This window comes from Podarcis filfolensis (genome assembly GCF_964270895.1).
Source record: "Podarcis filfolensis genome assembly, chromosome: 14".
Lineage (NCBI taxonomy): Eukaryota > Metazoa > Chordata > Lepidosauria > Squamata > Lacertidae > Podarcis > Podarcis filfolensis.
In genome coordinates, this window is record NC_139616.1 from 3,689,273 (window position 1) to 3,709,132 (window position 19,860).

Sequence of the window (19,860 nt, forward strand, 5' to 3'; positions counted from 1 at the left end):
AAACTATGGAAAGGCAGCATACAAATAAAATTCTGTATAATTTATTCCAAATTATGCAAAGAATATCTGCAGAAGAAAAATGGGAGAGTGCAAAATAATCTTTCCTCTGTATTTTAAGGATCTGATAAATTATCCTCTAACATATGTACTAAGATGGTAAATGATGTTTTTTTAAAAAAGACTCCTCAATGGTTAAATACTGCACCAGTACAGAAAGATAAACCATGGTTTATCATACAGCAAGGAGCCACAGTTTATCATTGAAGAAAACCCACAATTCTCCCTCTGGTGCACCAAAAGAAATTGTCTTGACATTCTATTGTTTTGGGCTGCAGCCTGTCACAGTAATCCTACGCATACTTATCTTGAAGTAGCCCCCATTGACAATGCAATTTACTTCTGAGTAACTTGAGCTTACACAGAACTGCATTGGAAGGCAGCAATTCTATATGCTGAGTATATTTTATGATATTATTGAGAGGTATTTTTTAACGTATCACACTGTGATCTTGATCATAATTATGGGAGAACAGCACGTATAATTTCCTAATTGAGACAGTGGACCCTCGGATTACGTTACCTTTGGGTAATGTAACTTTTGGGTTGTGAACGCGGCCAACCCGGAAGTGTATACTTCCAGGTTTCGCCGTGCGTGCATGCGCATGAGTGCTCTCTCACGCTGTGCGCAGAAGCAGCACCTCTAGATGCAGACGTACGGACCCCCAGAACAAATTACGTTTGTGTCCGGAGGGTCCACTGTAGTTATAACTACATGGAAATGGGGAGGCTATGCATAGAAATAGACAGAACACCACAGTGTCTATGATGGTTCTGTTCTACAACCACTATTGTAGGAGGTATAAAAGTTCATGGGGAGCAAAAGCAGGGAAGGCGGGGGCCGTCGTTCTCACCTCTCCTCCTTGAGAATGTCCCTTAATAGGCAACAGGCCGGCCACTGTGATCCTAGATTGCTAGACCAGGGTGACATGCATTATACAGTGGTACCTCTGGTTACGTACTTAATTCGTTCTGGAGGTCCGTTCTTAACCTGAAACTGTTCTTAACCTGAAGCACCACTTTAGTTAATGGGGCCTCCTGCTTCTGCCGCTGCACTATTTCTGTTCTCATCCTGAAGCAAAGTTCTTAATTCGAGGTACTATTTCTGGGTTAGCGGAGTCTGTAACCTGAAGCGTCTGTAACCCAAGGTACCACTGTATGTTTAAAGCACAAAGGTCATAGTTTCCCCCAAAGAATTCTGGGAGCTGTAGCTTGTTAAGGGGAATGAGAGCTTTTAAGAGACACCTTATTACTGTGCCATTACAACTCAGAGAATTTTAACTCTATAAGGGAAATAGGGGCTTCCAAACAACTCTCAGAACCCTTAACAAACTACAGCTCCCAGAATTCTTTGGGGGAAGCCATGACTGTTTAAAGAGGTCCCATGGTGCTTTAAAGGCACGGCTCGAATGTAGCCCAGATGGGCCTTTGGTCACCCAGCCGCCAGGCAGGTGCTTCTTACGTTCTTATACTGTGACTCTGTAATAACCATGCTATATTTAAATGCAGTTTTCTCCACCTCCTAGTTCTTTTTGTTATTATTGCTATTTCTCACATTTATATCCCACTTTTCCAACAAGCAGCTCAGGGTGGCCTAGGTGGTTCTCCCCCTCCTCGTTTAATCCCCACAGCAATCCTGTGAGGTAGGTTAGGCTAAGAGGCAGTGACTGACTCCAGGGCCACCCAGAGAGCTTCATGGCTGAGTGGGGATTCGAACCCTGGTCTCCCAGGTCCTAGTCCAACACTGTAACCATTACACTTCTAAAATGCAACCAAATGCCTGGGGGCAGAAAGAGGCCAAAAATAGGCACCCAGAAGCTGTTAATGGTCAGCATCGGGAAAGCTTCAATGGGGAGATCCCTACAGTACTGGTGGGTCACGGGCTGATCCATGGTGGGCTGCAGCAGCAGCACTACCACTGTGCAAATCTATGGTAAAAGATTAAGAAATGGGTCCCCAGAAACATGTTTGGGTCCCAAGCGAGTGCTGGGTCTGAAAAGGTTGGCGATACCTGCTGCAGGTGGCCCAAGCGGGGCCACCACTGAAAAGCCGCCCCCATCGTCGCTGTAAATAGCTACACTAATGTATTTACTTAAATATGGGGCACAGAAGAACACCCTGAGGGCGCATACCTGGATGTCTTATTCACTGCAGGTAGGATAGTGCCTGTGAGGATATGGCTGCCTACAAACCTATCTGGGAGTTAAGCCAGGTAAACCTTCAAAGGAAGGCTGTTGCTAAAATGTTTTAAAGGGAACACAGACAGAGAGACTTTCAGGCTAAATATCCCACCCGCTTGGAGGAGCGGGCTCTGCTTCCTCAACGCTGAGAGGAGAAAAGCACTCTGCACACGCTCAGAGATGCTCTTCCCTGACTGCGTCCCACAGCGTGGCGAACGACTGCAGGAAATGAGGGTCGCCCGCCCTCTTCCCTTCGGCTCCGAATGTGGACGGCGGCGCCTGACCGAGGAGGGAAAAGGAGGGAGGGAGACCCAAGCCGCGCACTCACCAGGCGAGGAGGTTCCCGCTCGCCGCCATCTCGCGCCTTCGGCGGCCGCTTCGCCCCGCCTGCAGTTGGAGAGGGCAGCAAGGCCTGAAAGAGGCGACCGCATTCCCACAGTAGAGCCTCGGTGAGCATCGCTAGGAACCGCCCCTGCTTCGCGGTATTACCCAACCAGCGCGGCCGATCTCCCCGCGAGGTATTCACGTGGTAGCGAATCAGCCAACCGGAGTGCGAGACGTAGAAGGAGCGTAGGATCCATTTTGGGTGTGGGCAAGCGAGTTTCCCTCAGCCTTTTCGTCATTTTTATACTTCATATAAAGGGGGAGGGGAAATAAACGCTTCAAGAGGAGCTCGGCTGAGGGAAACGGCTTCCTTAGTATTTCTTTATCTTCAACCTTCTCCCGTTAGGCTTTACTGCCCTCCCCCAGCTTTTATGCTGTAAACTCCAATACGTATTAAAAATAAAAACCCACTCTGTGGAATAACGCCAGTGCTAGCGAAACAGGTGGAAAACTAAAGTAAATATTGTATGTTAATGTAAGATATTTTAATATTTTAGAACGTTTACTAAATATTTGTGGAAACTGTATTAATTTAAAAACACTTTATCTTTATGCAATAATGATAGTAGATTGCCCTTTATCCTGGGCACACACTGTACAATAATAAACATTTGAAAATGGCCACTAATGTAAATTATGTGGCAAAAAGTTGGCAAAGTACATCCAAAGTCGTAGAAAATTAAAAAAATGAAAAGACTAGGGCTTGGTGTCTGAATATGTGAAGTGATTATAAAAATATCATTTGTTTCATTTATTCCTCTTTTTAAATTTACGTTTATTTCTTAAATTTCTGTATACTGCACCATGGGGCACTAATAACAAAGCACTAATATAATCATAAGAACATCACATTATACGACCCATACATTTGGTGAAATAGCATGGCTGTTTGGAAATAGTTAACCACGATTTCCAAATTTGGATGTCATAACAGGAAACTATAATTAATTGTCTTTCTGCTCTGTTTCTTTACACAAAGGGGAACGAAGAGGCTGTGTGCAAGTGACAGAGCAGGAGACTCTGAATCTCAGGGTTGTGGGGCGAAAGATTCCTGTGTTGCAGGGGATTGGACTAGATGACCCTCGGGGTCCCTTCCGACTCCACAGTTCTATGACCTAAGTGCAAGAAGCTGGTTAACCTGTCAGTTTACAAAGTTCTCCTTAAAAATATTATTAATCTGATAGCTAACTATTCATGTTTAATATAAATATTGATAAACTGCTACACTTGTGGGCTGTACCGCTGTAGTCTCTTCAGAAGAGCAAAACTCAGCTAAAGAGCAAAGAACTTTCACTGGGTTTTAGTCAATGTTAGTCCCGGACCCACCAAGTGTCCCTATTTTTCAGGGATAGTCCCGGATTTACAGAAGGCATCCAAATTTCTGTTTTGATCCTGGAATGTCCTGCTTTTCCTTAGAACGCCCCTATTTTCATTGTAGAAGTGTTGGCAGTTAGGGAATTATCCAACCCCTGAGCCACCTGAAGGCAACACTCTATAGGGAAGTTTTTTTTAATGTTTAATGTTTTATATATGTTTGAATCTGCCCGGAGGGGCTGGGGCAACCCAGTCAAATGTGTGGGGTGTAATAATAATAATAATAATAATAATAATAATAATTCCATAACCAACATTTCTCGACTGATTTTTTTTAAAAAATGAACACAACATCCCTATTTTCATTGGAGAAACGTTGGAAGGTATATAGTCTGGCTCAGAGCAGACCCATTGAAATTAATGTTGAGTGGGACTAACATTGACTACAACCCTTAATATTTTGAAAGTGAAGTGTATGTACAGTGGTACCTCGGGTTACAGACGCTTCAGGTTACAGACTCCGCTAACCGAGAAATAGTACCTTGGGTTAAGAACTTTGCTTCAGGATGAGAACAGAAATTGTGCTCCAGTGGCGCGAGGCCCCATTAGCTAAAGTGGTGCTTCAGGTTAAGAACAGTTTCAGGTTAAGAACGGACCTCCGGAACGAATTAAGTACTTATCCCGAGGTACCACTGTAGTAAAGTATGACAAAAATATGTTTCCCTTTATATCTGAATTCATATTCTATTAATACAGGTGATCTATAACTAATTTTGTACAGAACACAAAGGATTTGGAATGGTATTAAGTGAATGCCACTAAGCCTTATGAAAATGTTCCTTTAGTAAGAGGCAATACAAAGAAGGGGAGGGGATGGCAGGAGAAAGGGAGTAGAAGGATCCCTAAAGAATCCTCAGGAAAGTTCAGCACAGCTGGATCAAATCACATCATTGTATGTTATTTCTTTTATAGGGCTCAAAGATGGACCTACTTATCTTCGGGATCTGTGAATGAGGTGGATGACTTTCACTGGGAACTGGACAAGGGGAGTGTGTCCCTGTTGGTTCTGCTGGACTTCTCAGCGGCTTTCGATACTACTGACCATTGTATCCTTCTTTGGAACTCCCTCCCTAGAGAAGCTAAACTGTGTCCCACCTTGTCCTTCCACCAGCAGGTGAAAACCTTTTTTTTTAAAAAAAAAGGTTTTTATTAAAAATTTTCTTGGATTACAAAAGTACATACATTGTCTCTACTTTCAGATCATAGAGTCTTTTGTACAGTGGATGCTCAGGTTGCGAACGTGATCTGTGCAGGAGGCATGTTCGCAACCCGTAGTGTTTGCAAGCCACAGCGCCGTGTCTGCCCATGCGCGGGTTGCGATTTGGCGCTTCTGCACATGCGCAAAGTGCAATTTAGTGCCTCGGCCCAGTATACCTGAAGGAGCGTCTCCACCCCCATCGTTCTGCCCGGATGCTGAGGTCCAGCGCCGAGGGCCTTCTGGCGGTTCCCTCATTGCGAGAAGCAAAGCTACAGGGAACCAGGCAGAGGGCCTTCTCGGTAGTGGCGCCTGCCCTGTGGAACGCCCTCCCATCGGATGTCAAAGCGATAAATAACTACCTGACATTCAGAAGACATCTTAAGGCAGCCCTGTTCAGGGAAGTTTTTAATCTGTGATATTTTAGTGTATTTTTGGTTTTCTATGGAAGCCGCCCAGAGTGGCTGGGGAAACCCAGCCAGATGGGCGGGGTACAAATAATAAATTATTATTATTATTATTATTATTATTCTGCACATGCACGAGCGCTGAAACCTGGATGTAACACATTCCGGTACTTCTGGGTTCAGGTTGGTGCGCAACCTGAAAACGCGCAACCTGAAGTGTCTGTTACCCGAGGTATGACTGTACAGTCCAGTTTTTTTTCAGCAGGCTTTTGAGAACTGACAGCTTTCAATGAAAGGGGCTGGTGCCATGCTGTTTTTCTTGTAATTGTCTGTAGTTTTTTAAATATATAGTTAATATATAGTTTAAAAAAGGGGACGACAGAGGACGAGATGGTTGGACAGTGTTCTCAAAGCTACCAACATGAATTTGACCAAACTGCGGGAGGCAGTGGAAGGCAGGAATGCCTGGCGTGCTCTGATCCATGGGGTCACGAAGAGTCAGACACAACTAAACAACAAAAACAGTAGACAGACTGACTGGAAGGAAGGCAAGGCCAAATCAGTGAAGCAAAGACAAAGCAGGCAGCCTCTTGTTGGTAGATGCCTGTTTTCTAATCTAAGCAGTTTTCTTGGGGCACCCTGGCCTGCACACTGTTTAGGGATTACTGCTCCTGTCTTTTAGATCCTAACCCTGAGGGCAGGGTCCACTCACCACAGACCAGTAACACTTAATGCACTTGAAGTGAAAAATGAATGTGACCAAGTTTTCCATTAGAAGCTGAAGTTTTATTACAGGAGAACAGTACATAAAGCACATCTAAAATTGATGTGTTCAATGCACTTAATAAAGGTAATGTAATATTAAAGGTACAGGTTCTAAGTACAATATAACAACATTCATATTAGAATGAAAATCAAGAGTATTTAAAAGACAACATTAAATCTCTTATTTTTACATTTGTATTTACAAAATGAGTCAAAATACTTTGTTCAATATCAGAATAAAATAAACTTGAGTCTAAGCTGACAAGTGTAAGAGTGAGCTCTAAAGAAGATCTGATAGAAGTGAAAAAGTTGGTGATAACGGGGAAGATATAATTAGTGAAGTTTTATTACAGTATTTTAATATTCCTCTCAATGGCTTATGCTTTTATCATAGCTAGAAAATGAATTTGTACATACTGTACACATAAGACAACACATTTTTGCATGTACAGTACAGATTCATGATAATTTGTAGTTATTTACAGAAGACTGAGTGTGTTACTCAGTGAGGTTGGTGATGTTTATGTGCTTAATCCTCAAACCAATACATATTTATAATCAGCATTTATTTTTATTCTTCAGACATTTAATTACACAAGAAACATTACTCACACAAACTTGCATAATTTATAAAACAATGAAGCCCAAACAATTAGGGAAAACATTACTGGTATAAAGTATGTGACACTTATATTAGACAAATCAGGAGATTCTCTGTTTAAGAGGTGAGTTGTATCAATAAGGGACTAGAAAATAATCGTGGACTTGCATTTTTAAAGAAGATTGTAGCTTTTCTTTTAAAAAAATCAAATCAATTATCCTGAAAATGTTTGTATTTAAAATTTCTATTCATTAAAATATAGCCAGGGTGCCGATAAATACATTTGTATTTATTTCCAGAATAATGGTTTGTTTGCTAAATCAAAATACAGAAGCAGTGCATGGAACCAGGACGTGTGGCTTTAATATTAACTATCCTCTATTATTAAAAAGTGCGGTAAACAAACAGCTTCTTAGATTTCTCAATTTTTATTTTTATTTTTACTAAAGATCTTATAGCTTCAGTAATAGTACAGAAAAGAGTTGTAATAAATACTTTAAAGGTCAGTTGTTCCCCATTTTAGATATTTGATATCCATTAGGTTTTTGCAAAAGATGATACTGGTAATGAATAACAGGACTTGAATTCTAGCTGAAATAGTCTGATTATTAAGGACTTTTTTTAAAGTTACTATTCTACTGTTGCAGTACTTTATGGTGCCAAATTCTGCTCAGAATTAGGCTGTGCAATTTGTGGTGCCATTGGGAACCACACGTGCATATTCCAGTTTACTCTTTGGCTATAATTTTCTTAATTTATAGCAAATTTCTAGTCAACAGAGAAATACACATTCCCAAGCAAATGTGCATATGATTGCACCATTAGTATGACCATTGCTTAAGTTTCTCAAGCTTTAAAAACTGAGACCAAACCTCTTTTGGCTGTGTGTTTGTTTTGTTGTATTAATGGTATTACTGCACATTGTGGAAATTCTTTATTGCATATACTGATAATTATAGGCAAGGATGGGCCAGCCCTTAGATGTGTTGGCATCCAAGTGTGCAGTGGAAGCCCAGGATTGCAGAACCAGCCTGCGGCATCATAAGCCACATTTCCATTGGCAATCCATTGGCCCATGCTTGTAGTGTTGTGAGGTTAAAATAATCCACAAAAGCTGGGGCAGCCAAGAGAACATAACACAGTGTAGCCATGCTAACTGTTGTACTGGCGCAATCGAGGGCAACACAGAATTGGAAATATAGACATTCTAACCTTATTGAAATGTCAAGCTTATTTTACTTTTTTTCAGTGAAATGACAAGTTTTATTTTACCTTCTTTGATAATAACTACTGATACACAGTAGTAGCTAGAATTTTTTGAATACTCCTTGGTAATATTGATTCTTGTTCAGGCAGTTGTCAATCCCTGCACAACTGCTTGTGGGAGTGTAGGGGGTGACCAGTGGGCTAACATGGAGTCAGTAATTGTATTAAATCCATCATTGATATAGAGGCATATATACACAGTTGTTGTAATACACAGCCGTGGCAACATATATGACCCATTTATATGCACCAGTTCATACAATCAATGCCTTCTGGCAGTCCCAGGTGTAATATTATTGGGCCCATCAAGTGTCTGAACCCAAACATAGGGTTCATTGTTGTGGATTGCACCTAGTGTTACTCTAATTTGTACTTTTCTCTCCCAAGTCCTTGAATCAAGACAGAACCATCTTTTCACATGAATTCTCCTGGGGGCTGCACTTCTCCCCCTCCCAATAGAATATAACTGTACCCCTATGGTAGCCCTCCCCATATAATTGCAGGGATGCTGAATTGCACCACTGAAGAATTTAGAATGTTCTGTGGGGGGGGGGGGAGGACTACTTTTTAGTACTTTACACATTAAAGAGAAAAGTAGTTTGATACACAAAACTGAAACCACTGGGCTCTCCTTGGCATACTTGGTTTCAGAACTACAGTGCCATAGGATAACCAAAGTGTGTTGCGGTTGCAAAGTAGATGAGAGAAAGAAGAATCAGCGTAGGATATCAAATATCATTACTGAGGAGTTAATTTTTTCCTGATTAAATATGCTAGAGAGAACTTTATAGAATGATACTATATATTCAGAGAGAACATGTCCCCAGTCTAGGTACTCTGATACAGGTACTTGATTGGGCATGTGTGTAAATGTATATAAGGTATATACACATGCACACATAGATATTCAGTGAAATAGTACAAGACCCAAATGTGGTATTGCCTAGGAGTAAAACGGGAAAGGGAGATTTGTTCATAAAATTAACTTATCTAGCACCACACATCAGAAAAACACAAAAATAGCACACTCTAGTTCTAAACAGCTATTTCTAAAATAGAGTATATAGTAAAACAGATATTATACAGCGTAATGTGGTATTTGATAAACAGATAAATATTTGCACCGCATAGGCTTTTAAAGTAGTATATTTTATCTATAGAGAATGAAAGCAAAATAGTTATAACCATACAAAAGGTGAGCAGAACAACATTGAAGAGTATGACTCAGAAGCTGAGACAAAGATGACATAAGAATTAGAGCAAGAGAAAATGTGTACAGGCCATTACAAGTCCTTAAATTAGTAGTAAAACAAGGAGTTGGTTGATCAAGTTTAAGAAAGCAGTAAACAAGATATTTGCATTTACATGCAGATGTCTAAAATTTGTATTTCTTTTAAATCTATGCACAAAAAGTCATTGTTTTTATTGCTCAACATTCAGTTATGGCTAGAAGTTTTTTTTTTAACCTTTATTTTGTACTTTGGAAACAAGTATATTGTTAAAGGTGCCATAAAATGGATAGCACTGAGAAAAGTTTGCAAATAAACCACCTAACACTGCAGTTCTTCTTACATTATTAAAAGCCTTGTCTGGGGTTTGTCATATGTTAAATATATTTAAACTGGGAAAATACATCATAGCTTGAAGCCTCCCATTTGGCTCAAACATCCATACAAAAACACATCTCCGAAAAAGGAGCAGGCAGACAATACAATTACATATAAAGAAGCAGCCAGTTAATGTCCTAATAGTCAAAAGAGTTACCACTGGGGCTTTTTTTTTACAAATTTGTTGAGTCAAAATAGAAAATTTTGGAGTTAGGAAAATATATATACAGTACCTCTGTGGTTTGTGAAATAAAATTCACTATATTGCTTATGAATTTTCTGCATTTCAATACGAGAATAGCAAACAGATTGCAGGGTCCTGTACATTTATGCATCTTCTGTAAAACTTTCTAAGGAGTATGGGAAAGTTCAAGTGTGCAAAGTAAACACATGCACAAAATAATGATGTAGCATAAAGCATTCTATGTGCTCAATTCTTTCCCCCCTTTTAAAAGAAGTATTCTTAAGCGGCAACGGGATGAACAGTAAAGATAAAGTGAATGCCACAGCAGTAAATAAATAAAAATTGAATGACATAATGATTCTTGGCTTTCAGATTCACAATGCTTCAATGCACAGGAGCTAAAATTTTATATTTGGATTAAGTTTATTTATTGCTCTGAAGAGGAACTGTTATGCCCTGCTACCAATAAATGTGAAAATCTAATTAACACATTTATATACATAAAGCAATGTAAAACAACATCTTCCTTTATTCCTAGATCTCTATATATCCAAATAGTTAGAAAAGTAGACAAACAAACTAGTTTCAACATGACAAATTTTAAATGTGACACCTGCACATTCCTCTAAGAATTCGCAGTATAGTAGTGAATTATCACAATACAGTTGAACCAGAATTGGCATGTGAAAATATGTTCTCAAATCTTTATTTGTAATATCATTAATCCATTAGTAGTTAATGGGTTGATTGTATAAGGCTTTGGTTTGATTCCTAATCACCACTTTACCAGAAATATTAAATTGAAGAAATGTAAATGCCACAAAATTTAAATTTATTCACATTGTATTAACATTTGGATTATTTTTAAAAATACTTTTAAGTCATAAGACATCTGACTTCTAAATAGCGTGGCCCTGTAAATGCACAGATAGAGTTTGATTATTAATTTTGTTTGACTTGATAAAAATGATTGTGTGAAGACCTCCAAGTAAATGATTAGTCAAACAAATTAACAGATCATCCAAATATTTTACATCAATTCTTCAAGTTTATAGTGTCTAAGGCAATCATCTGGGAATTGAAAACCATCCACAAATGGTTGTCTTGGACACCCACTTACAAGGAGCCAGCTTTGGCGTTAACTCTGTAGTTTTATCTCCAAGGAAAGAGGTGGCAGGAAACAATTATGATGTCAATACTTATCCATATTTACATATATTTGGGGATCTTTTATTAGAGCTCATGGTTGAATTGAAATCTTTCCAAAATTATTGCCTTAAAACTGCATCAAGAATACTTTGCACTCAGCTTTGCCCAGAATGATCACATGGCAATCATGTGTCCCCTACTGGACACTCAAAATCTGGATAATCACATAACCAGAAAAAGCATACAATTTTGTATTGGCACTGGTCCATTAATATTTCCCAAGCTACATAAATTGCGCACACAGAACAGACACTTAGGAACAAATATAAAAATAAAAATTAGATATGCTTTCTAATTAGTTCAGCTTTATAGGATTATAATCTCTTCTAGATGTACATATTTCACCCTGTAATTTTCTGATCATCCTTTACACTTAACAAACAGGCTCACTCCTTTGAAAATATCTGAGTACCTCTTACAAAGCTGTCTCATTTTGAAGGATTAAGCTGCTAATAGATCAGAAAGGGAAAAAAACACTTTCAACAAACAACCACTTTTTAGTCTTAGAAGAGAACCAGGATGTAAGCACGACAGAACATGCAATGGATGCTTTATATATACTTAACGGTGGTTACTTCTGTAAAAAAATAAAAATGGATTGCAATGTTGTGGCAGTTAGTAAAGAAAGCATGAGTAGAACACATGATGCATAAATTAAACAAAGTGGGGGTGTTGCAGTTGGAGAAGGGCATTCAACCACTTAGCTGAAATGATGAAATCAATTTCTCTTTGGCCTGACTGTTAAAGAGAGTGAGTCTTAAATTCTTATTTAACTTCTGTTTCCTTTACTGCTTCTTCTGCTTTTAATAAACATGGAAAGAGGCACAAACTTCACACATCAAGGAAAGCTTAGCAGAGCAATTCCAGCTCTGGTTGGGGAGCAGCATGGCAAAATGGAGTGGCAGAGCTCATGCCAGCCGGAACAGAATGTGGGCGGGACTAGTAATGGCTACCTTTTCCGCTGCAGCAGGACCAGACTGGCACAGCAGTGGCCTTAATTGGGCTCTTCATTGGACAAGCTTAGGAGTGAACAAAACTTTGGCCAGCCCAGCTCTGCTCCACCCACTAAATGTTCCATTTTGGAGCCCTCCATTGGCTGATGTTGGCAGTAGTGACCAGTGGAGACCAGTAGATCCTATATCCCCCCAGAAGCAAAGACCTGGGTTTAGAACTGCAGCCTTCCTTCCACACTCCTATTAGGGCCTTTTAGAACATTTTAAATACTCTGCTGTATGGTTTGGCACAGTGGCAGCACTACCTTCTACATATTTATATTAATTACTGAATTATATGGGGATTGTTATCATGCAGCTTACCCTCCCTTCCAATTTTGGTTTTATTTTGTTAAAGTAAAGCACATTCACCAACAGCGGGGGAGTTTAATAACCTGTTCTGGGCAGAATATTATTCAGTTTATTTTGAATTGCATGGCTCTCATTAAAACAGCAGCTTATAACAATAGTTTTTAGGATAACATAAACTTAAATTAAACAGGAGTTTAACACCGAGGATTAATTCTGTATTGCAAAATACTGACAATGAACTTTACATAAAAATACAAATTTAGCTTCATTGTGTCTAAAAGTGTATTGGCACCCAATGTTTTTTCATTATAGAAATTTAGAAAATATACAGCACATTTGCTTTGGAAAATAAGCTAGTGTATTGCCAGCTTCTTCAGCATTGTCTAAAATTCTGCCCCAGAAGCCTCTGTGTTGGCCAGAACCACAAGGGCCAAGATACAGGCCAAGATACATGCTATGCTTATTGTGTAATATGCAGCAATGTTTTTTTTACTTAAATTACAGATGCAGAGGAATGCAGGATTCCTATCATAACACATAGTGAAAGGAGGTTTACTTCTTCTCTTCCCCAGCTTTGATCAGAATAGAAACTGCCCCTCCCATATGGCTATGAGTTTCAATGGGTGGAGAATCCCTTTGGCACCAGCCCCTTGCCATGCAGGAGGGGCAATTCCCATAAGCCTCCTGTCACCATCCGGTACATTTATGTTTGAATTTATGCACTTCAGCGTGCCTGTAATTTAATTAACAAAAATCAAAGGTTTTTCACAGTAAGCATAACATGTAGTTGGTCCCAAGATGACATAGAGAAGTATTGAAGAGTCTGTGATTAAAACATTATGAACAGTGGCTAGCTGAAATAAAATTAAAGTATTTTGTTCCATGGGCCAAAACAAGCTCACTTCTCTAATACATTAAACAAAATACTCAGAGCACTGGAATTATTATTATCTTGTGCCAATCCTTAAAAGAGTTGAGCAGTATAGGGTCTAGAAACCCAAACAACTGAAATTCACTTGGATAAAAAATGTCTCTGCCCAGTTCAGTTGTGCAATGGAGGGATAGTATGAAACTTTTGAAAAGCAATTTGTCCCAGAAGTACTGGCCACCCTGTTGAAGAGTTCTACAAGATCCCTGAGCACATTTGTTTCAGACTTTTTAACCCCAACTTCTAAACGGTAGGGCATCTATTATTGATAACAAGATGGATTGTCATTCACAGTTAAGTCAATCATAAGGTGCTTATATACCCCTTTTGTTCCCCAATTTGCACAAAGAACTGTCAGAATTTTTCATTGTGAATGGCAGGGCATGAATGATTACATGATCAATGTTTTTTGGCAGTGGCGTTAGGATTATTATCTGGCTGCCCCTTGACAACAACAAGTGATTAAATCGACATTCCTTAGCAAAAAAAAAAAAAGAAGAAGAAGAAGAAGAAGGCAAAAAAAAAATATGTACAACAAATATGTATTTTTTCCCTGAGGGGTCAAGGTTTAAACCCGCAAGTGCTCTATGTACATATTGCACTATAGAGGAGTGAAGTACATGTGCAAAAAAGCAACAATGACTGAAGCTTACTAATATATATATATATATATTAAGAAAAAAATTATGCTATGTCCTCACACATTATGGAATGTCGGTAACACAAATAGCTTTCCTGTCATCTAAAACTTAAAAACAAAAAACCACAACCCACATCTCTACTATGGCACATTCAATGAAATAAAATCTTTTCCAAAGACAAGTAGACAAATTCCATCAACAAAAATAATACAAAGTTGGTTTGTTTGTTTTTTCTTTTTCTTTTTCTGAAAAATTACATTGCTTTCTTTCATTGTTTCACATTACAAAATCTTTTTGTTTGTTAATCTTTACACAAATCACATTTTATTGCAGGAATATTTCAAGTGCCATCAAATATTTATAGAAGGGTTAAAAAAATAGAAGTCTCTCTAAGTGGTCCAGACAAGGCTTTATATAGAATATTTTTTCCACCTTCTATTTTTGACTTAAATATCTTCAACACATTTTCTTTATTCTATGGACACTTAATGGCCAGAAGCAACCACACACATACAGTGGTACACACATTCATACCTTGATAGCCATATGATGATGGTGATGGTCTAAAAGCTCCAGAAAAGAACAACTAAACTTAAAACAGTATCTCGCATCGTGTCATTTCAAAACAGTATGAAAATCCTAGAGACACAAAAGTATATAACCGTGGTCTAAGACTACATATCTTATTTTAGAAATAAATTCTATCTTGAAATATTCCAACTGTACCAGATGTCCAGCAAAATGGGATAGAAGATGAAAATCCAAGACAATTTTTAACTTAACAGCTTTCTGGAGTGATTGATTCTAATACCTGTAGCCATTTTATATAACTTCATCAATTATATAGTACAGCCCCAAAAGATTCCCACACTTTACACATTTGAATTTAGTCCACAGCCTGCAGGTTTTCTAATGGAATATACTAGCCCGTCATATTCTGATTTTAGTCCTTATTCTCAGCTTCTTTTCCCAGAAAGGTTTTGTCCCTGCTCTGATGCTGGCGTCTACATACTTTCAGCTACAGCTTGAGTTCTTCGGCATGTCCTCTCTTAAAAAGGCATCAGCAACAGTTCCCACCATTTTAACTTTTTTCAAAGCATAATTTGCTGTTAACTGAAATGAAGAAAACATGGGCTAGTTTATGCACCAATTAATGGATTTTGGAAAAAGCTGTAAGTGATAACGGTGTGTCTAATGTGTAGACCTCAAGTGCTTGGCTTTCAAGACAGGAGTGAACCTGGTGTCTGCTTTTAGGGATTAGATTGGGAATGATATGGCATTGCCTACAAGTAAGGACCAATTCAATATCTGAATATATTTTGTGTGAGCAGATGAATGTAAAATATTTACTAACAATAACAGGCCGTGACTGAGAGTCAATACGAAATACCAAAATATAACTAACCCTGTTACTGCCAGAAGTGAATACTGTTCATTTTTCATTTGAATCAACTTTATACATTTTGTCTCTAGTAAATGGCAGGCCTTAAACAGGCGCTGGCTGGTAGATACTGGAGTTTTAATTTAGCTGAACTTTAAAACTAAATTAGCATTTGAGGGAGGTCACATTAAAAAACCTCTCATTTGCTAAACAGCCTGGATTTAAGCTTGGACTGCATCTATAAAAAGACCAGAATTAACATTTACTACCAGTTACTCCAATAAAATAAATAAAAGTTATGAGGATGGCAAAATTCTGTCCATGTAGCTAGCAGGATTTTCATTCTTTAGAAACAGCTCCCCTGTACTGGGGTACAGGAAAACTGAATATTGGGATGCTTTCAAAATTCCATTCACTGGATGCAATTAAAGTTTATTGTGATCAGGGGTTTCTCAGGCTTTTCTGGGAATCTATTTGCTATCTCTTGGCATGCATTAGAGGGTTGCTTATAGAAAGGAATGGGTGAGCTTCTATATGTGCAGAGCACCAAGAACATATCTGAGCCAGTCATAGCTATTCCTGTGTTTGTTGAAACTGTATCGTAGATGCCTTCTTACAAAGTACAGTGGTACCTCGGTTAAGAACTTAATCCATTCCGTTCTTAAACCAAGGCGCGCTTTCCCTAATGAGGCCTCCCGTTGCTGGTGCCCTTCCACTGTTCGGATTCCGTTCGTAGACCGAGGTAAAGTTCTCAAACCAAGACACTATTCCGGTTTTGCGGAGTTTGTAAACCAAATTGTTCTTAAACCGGACTGTTCTTAACCCGAGGTACCACTGTACATGTGGTCACTAGAAAGGGTAAATGGCAAGAGGACTGCATTTGAATTTCCCATTTCTACATTCCCAACCTAAGTGGCTCAGGAGCATAGAGATCTGCTGCTCTGCTCACAGATGGGAGGTACATACATGAAGGCAGCCATGTGTGTAACTTCTTACATAGAACTGCTGGTATATATTACTAACATGTTTCCATGAGTAGCTCCTGTCTGCAAGCCCAACATGGTCCTAAAATGTTTGCATGTTCACTTTTTTTGCACATTAGATCCTTTCAGAACTAATTAGGCCTTGATTTCCCTAGATGCTAACAAACTGCCAGCTGCCCTGGGAGTGATAGAGATGAAAGATTCTGCAGCTATAAGTTTGTTTCCTGTCTGACTGAACTGGCTTTACAGTTCTAATGCCTATAGAAAATTTAATCTTGCAGTTTGCACTGGGCATGTAGGAACCCTCAAAGATGAGAATTTTCAGCTCTTTATACTACATTGAATGAAGACTTTGGGGCTCAAAACAAACAGGTCCAACTGCATAGCCCCTCATGCACCTTCCTTAACAGGAATTTTGTATTACCTTTTACATGTGAATTACTACTACACTGTATGCTAGAATGCATGTATACTCCAACAAGTAAATAAATTTTTTCATACCTTGCAAGAGGTCATTTTGAAATAAAAAAAATACTTAAATACTCATAATATCCAATATACGGCAAAAAAAAATATTTTTTGAGATTTTCTTTAGGAGCCTGAAAAATCCATGTCTAGACAGCTGGATGGTTGGTCTTTTGATGACAACTTTCAGGCACTGAGACAAGAAGATTACATTAGTCTGTATGCTTTAAATTTAAATCATCAGGATGCTAAAAAATTGCTATATTATAAAATTTATTTTACAAAGAGTCATTTGAATAAGTTAGGTGTAGTTTGAAGAACTCCCTTGCTTTACAAGTTATCCTGAGAAGCATCTTTTACTCTTTGATACATTTTCTCAATCAAGGGTGTTGGTGGAATCAGGGTTAGAAGTGTACTTTGGAATAACCGAGTTCTTGACTTGTCAACAGATAAAAAATAGCACAGTTGCCACCTCTAGCTGAGTAGGATTTAGGATTCTTCACAAAAACACAATGACCTAAGACTGTTTAAGGTTGAATAAAATACTCCAGATGGTATGTAAATAATTCCTAAAATAATGACTCAAATTAGAACTCAGGTTCTAAAATGTTTAGGTTTGTACATAACTGCTACATTTTGAATGAAGCCCCAGTATGCTCCAGAGAAATTGGGTGGAGAGAAGCACTCCCTAGCCCTATGTATGTCCTTTTTATTTTCTCTTCAGTAACAAAACAAGATTTCTCAAAAAGTGTGTGATTCACTTATACTGGAAACCACATTTGAAACAACACTTGGAAAATTCAGTATCACATGTATGCATTGTGGTCGGATGTGGCCTAATTCAAAGTCATGGTTTATGATCCATTTGCTACCAGGAAAGCAAACTGCTGAGATTTTTCTGTGTGGAAAAGCCATCTGTGTAACATAGCAGCCACGTGGTTGGCATCCATTTTAACTACGCCAGTGAAATGAGGGTTTTTGCTGTTTGTAGTTAAACTGGGCCCAATCAACATGGTGTGCCTTATTGGTGGCAATGTTATTGCCAGTTTAATGTATGTGGGCCTGTTTTATTCCTTGGAAGGTGGGAAAATAAGAGAAGATTGAAAGGGCTATTCCTAAATTAATTTCTTTAGAGTCAGATACTTCATTTCATTTCATAATCCACTATTCACATAATTGGCCATCCTGGACAGCTTATTGAGCATTCCTCTGTGGCTAAAAAGTGCAGCACTCAGTTGAAATCAAGCTTTAGGCCTTTTTCTCTAGGTGTGGGGACCTGCTTAAATTACACTGTTTAGTTTATGGAGTAAGTAGCCACATGTAAACCCACTTTTACTAAATAAAATAAACAACAGTGCCACAATCCAGCAAACAGTTATTCAGTCTTAAATATTAAAGAGATTTGGGCACTCTTAACTGTACGCTGGATTTAAGTCAAGGGAGACAATTCACCAGGAAACGCTATTACAATTTGGAAATCTCCCATTCATTTCAATCAGGACTACACAAAAGAACTTTGTGATGGATTGTACCCTATCTGTCTCAACAGATGACTAATGGTGCACATGCACTTGCTGGACACACACACACACACACACACACACTCACTCACTCACTCTCACACACACTCTAAATGTAAACAAAAGTATTAGGACCAATATTTCCAAAAGATATGTATCTAAATTTGGTTTTCTGAATCCATATTTAGTCACCTAAGGAATCGGCTGACTTTAAAATGAGCTAATTTTTCAGTAGCACCTTTAAAGTGATTAAATATAGATTTTCTCCATCCCTATGTCAGCAATCTCTTTAAGAACAGGGATTGTTTTGTTTATATATTAAATTGTCTTTTAAAAACACAAGCTAAAACTAGCAGTTTAGAAACTTGTCTTCCCCCCTCCCCCCCTCGTCCCATTACACAAAATCACTGAAGGTATTTCATGATATGACCGGCCTCTCTTTAAAAGTAAATGTGGAAAACAGCAGCATAAACACCTTGCAGTGTCCCTATACCTTCCAAACCTCCCACAGTTAAACTTGAAGTTCTGGTGCACATGCAGCACAACAATGAACACGCTAGCATATAATTTAAAAGAAAAAGGTGCAAAATGAAAGTGCCTTATCAATTCAACAATAAAAGCTATACCAGTAACTACATTTTATATTAATTAAAACAATATTATAAACAATATCTCTTTTGCTATATATAGACTTCGTGCCCATTTACCCTGTAATAGATTATAATGCTATTGTCACTATTGCTATGGACCCTTTTCATGCCATTCCGCCTACTGGCAATCAATCGTCCTTCATGAAACAATGAGCAAGTTGTGCAAACTGATGCTGAAGCCTCTGCAATGCACACCAGTCGCTGGTTTCTAGCTGGAGATTCTGTTCTTACTAACAAAACGTCGTTCTGTGAAAGTCTGTGGGCAGTGAGTTTCAAGGAAAAGGAAACCTCCTGATTTTTTAGTACCCTCATTCTGCATAAACAGAAGTCAAAGACAGAAGTCAAGACAAAAAAAGGGTCCATATCGGTAGGGATCATGGAAATCATTTGTGTGAGAAAAACAAGTTCAACTTTTGTGTCATTTCCCCCATTTTTTCTGCCTGACCCCATTCGCCAGAAGATGTGCAGTGTGTTGGCTCCCTAGGTCTATGCAGGACCATATAAAGTGTCTTGGTTTCTATTATCTTTTTTTCCTTTTCTCTTTTAAAGTTTGTACTTCAGACATTCTAGAAGTGCTTAGGTGATACTTTTACCCATCCATTTGCATTGCTGGCTCAAATTCTGAAGTGAACAACTCCTTGTACAATGGAGGAAAATGAAGTCGCACAATGTCTGGGTATATTGCTCTAAACGCCATAAGCTTTTCTGTATGTCGCCCGCACAGTGCTCTTAAAGTAGACACTTTGCATATTAGCTGTA

At 38.6% G+C, this 19,860-nt stretch overlaps 2 protein-coding genes across 11 annotated transcripts in view; both read right to left on the bottom strand.

Annotated features, from left to right (window-relative positions):
* Window positions 1–2,711, bottom strand: part of ICE2 (interactor of little elongation complex ELL subunit 2) — a 31,509-nt gene extending 28,798 nt beyond the window's left edge. Inside the window, exon 1 of one of the 4 annotated variants that reach the window (XR_014541620.1) lies at window positions 2,566–2,711. Coding sequence is in view for 2 of the 4 variants with exons in the window: in XM_083586346.1 (XP_083442472.1) it covers window positions 2,566–2,594 (29 nt within the window). In the remaining 2 variants the exon portion in view is untranslated. Of the gene's footprint in view, window positions 1–2,189; window positions 2,425–2,565 lie in introns of those variants that run through there. The other 3 variants (XM_083586346.1, XM_083586347.1, XM_083586348.1) reach the window with 3 other exon arrangements.
* A 3,650-nt stretch (window positions 2,712–6,361) lies between these two features.
* RORA (RAR related orphan receptor A) overlaps window positions 6,362–19,860 on the bottom strand; it is a 366,343-nt gene continuing 352,844 nt past the window's right edge. For 6 of the 7 annotated variants that reach the window (XM_083586667.1, XM_083586666.1, XM_083586669.1 and 3 more), the window contains one exon: window positions 6,362–19,855. In XM_083586667.1, the coding sequence (XP_083442793.1) occupies window positions 19,691–19,855 (165 nt within the window). In that variant the 3' untranslated portion in view covers window positions 6,362–19,690. The remainder of the gene's footprint in view (window positions 19,856–19,860) is intronic. The other variant, XR_014541662.1, reaches the window with a different exon arrangement.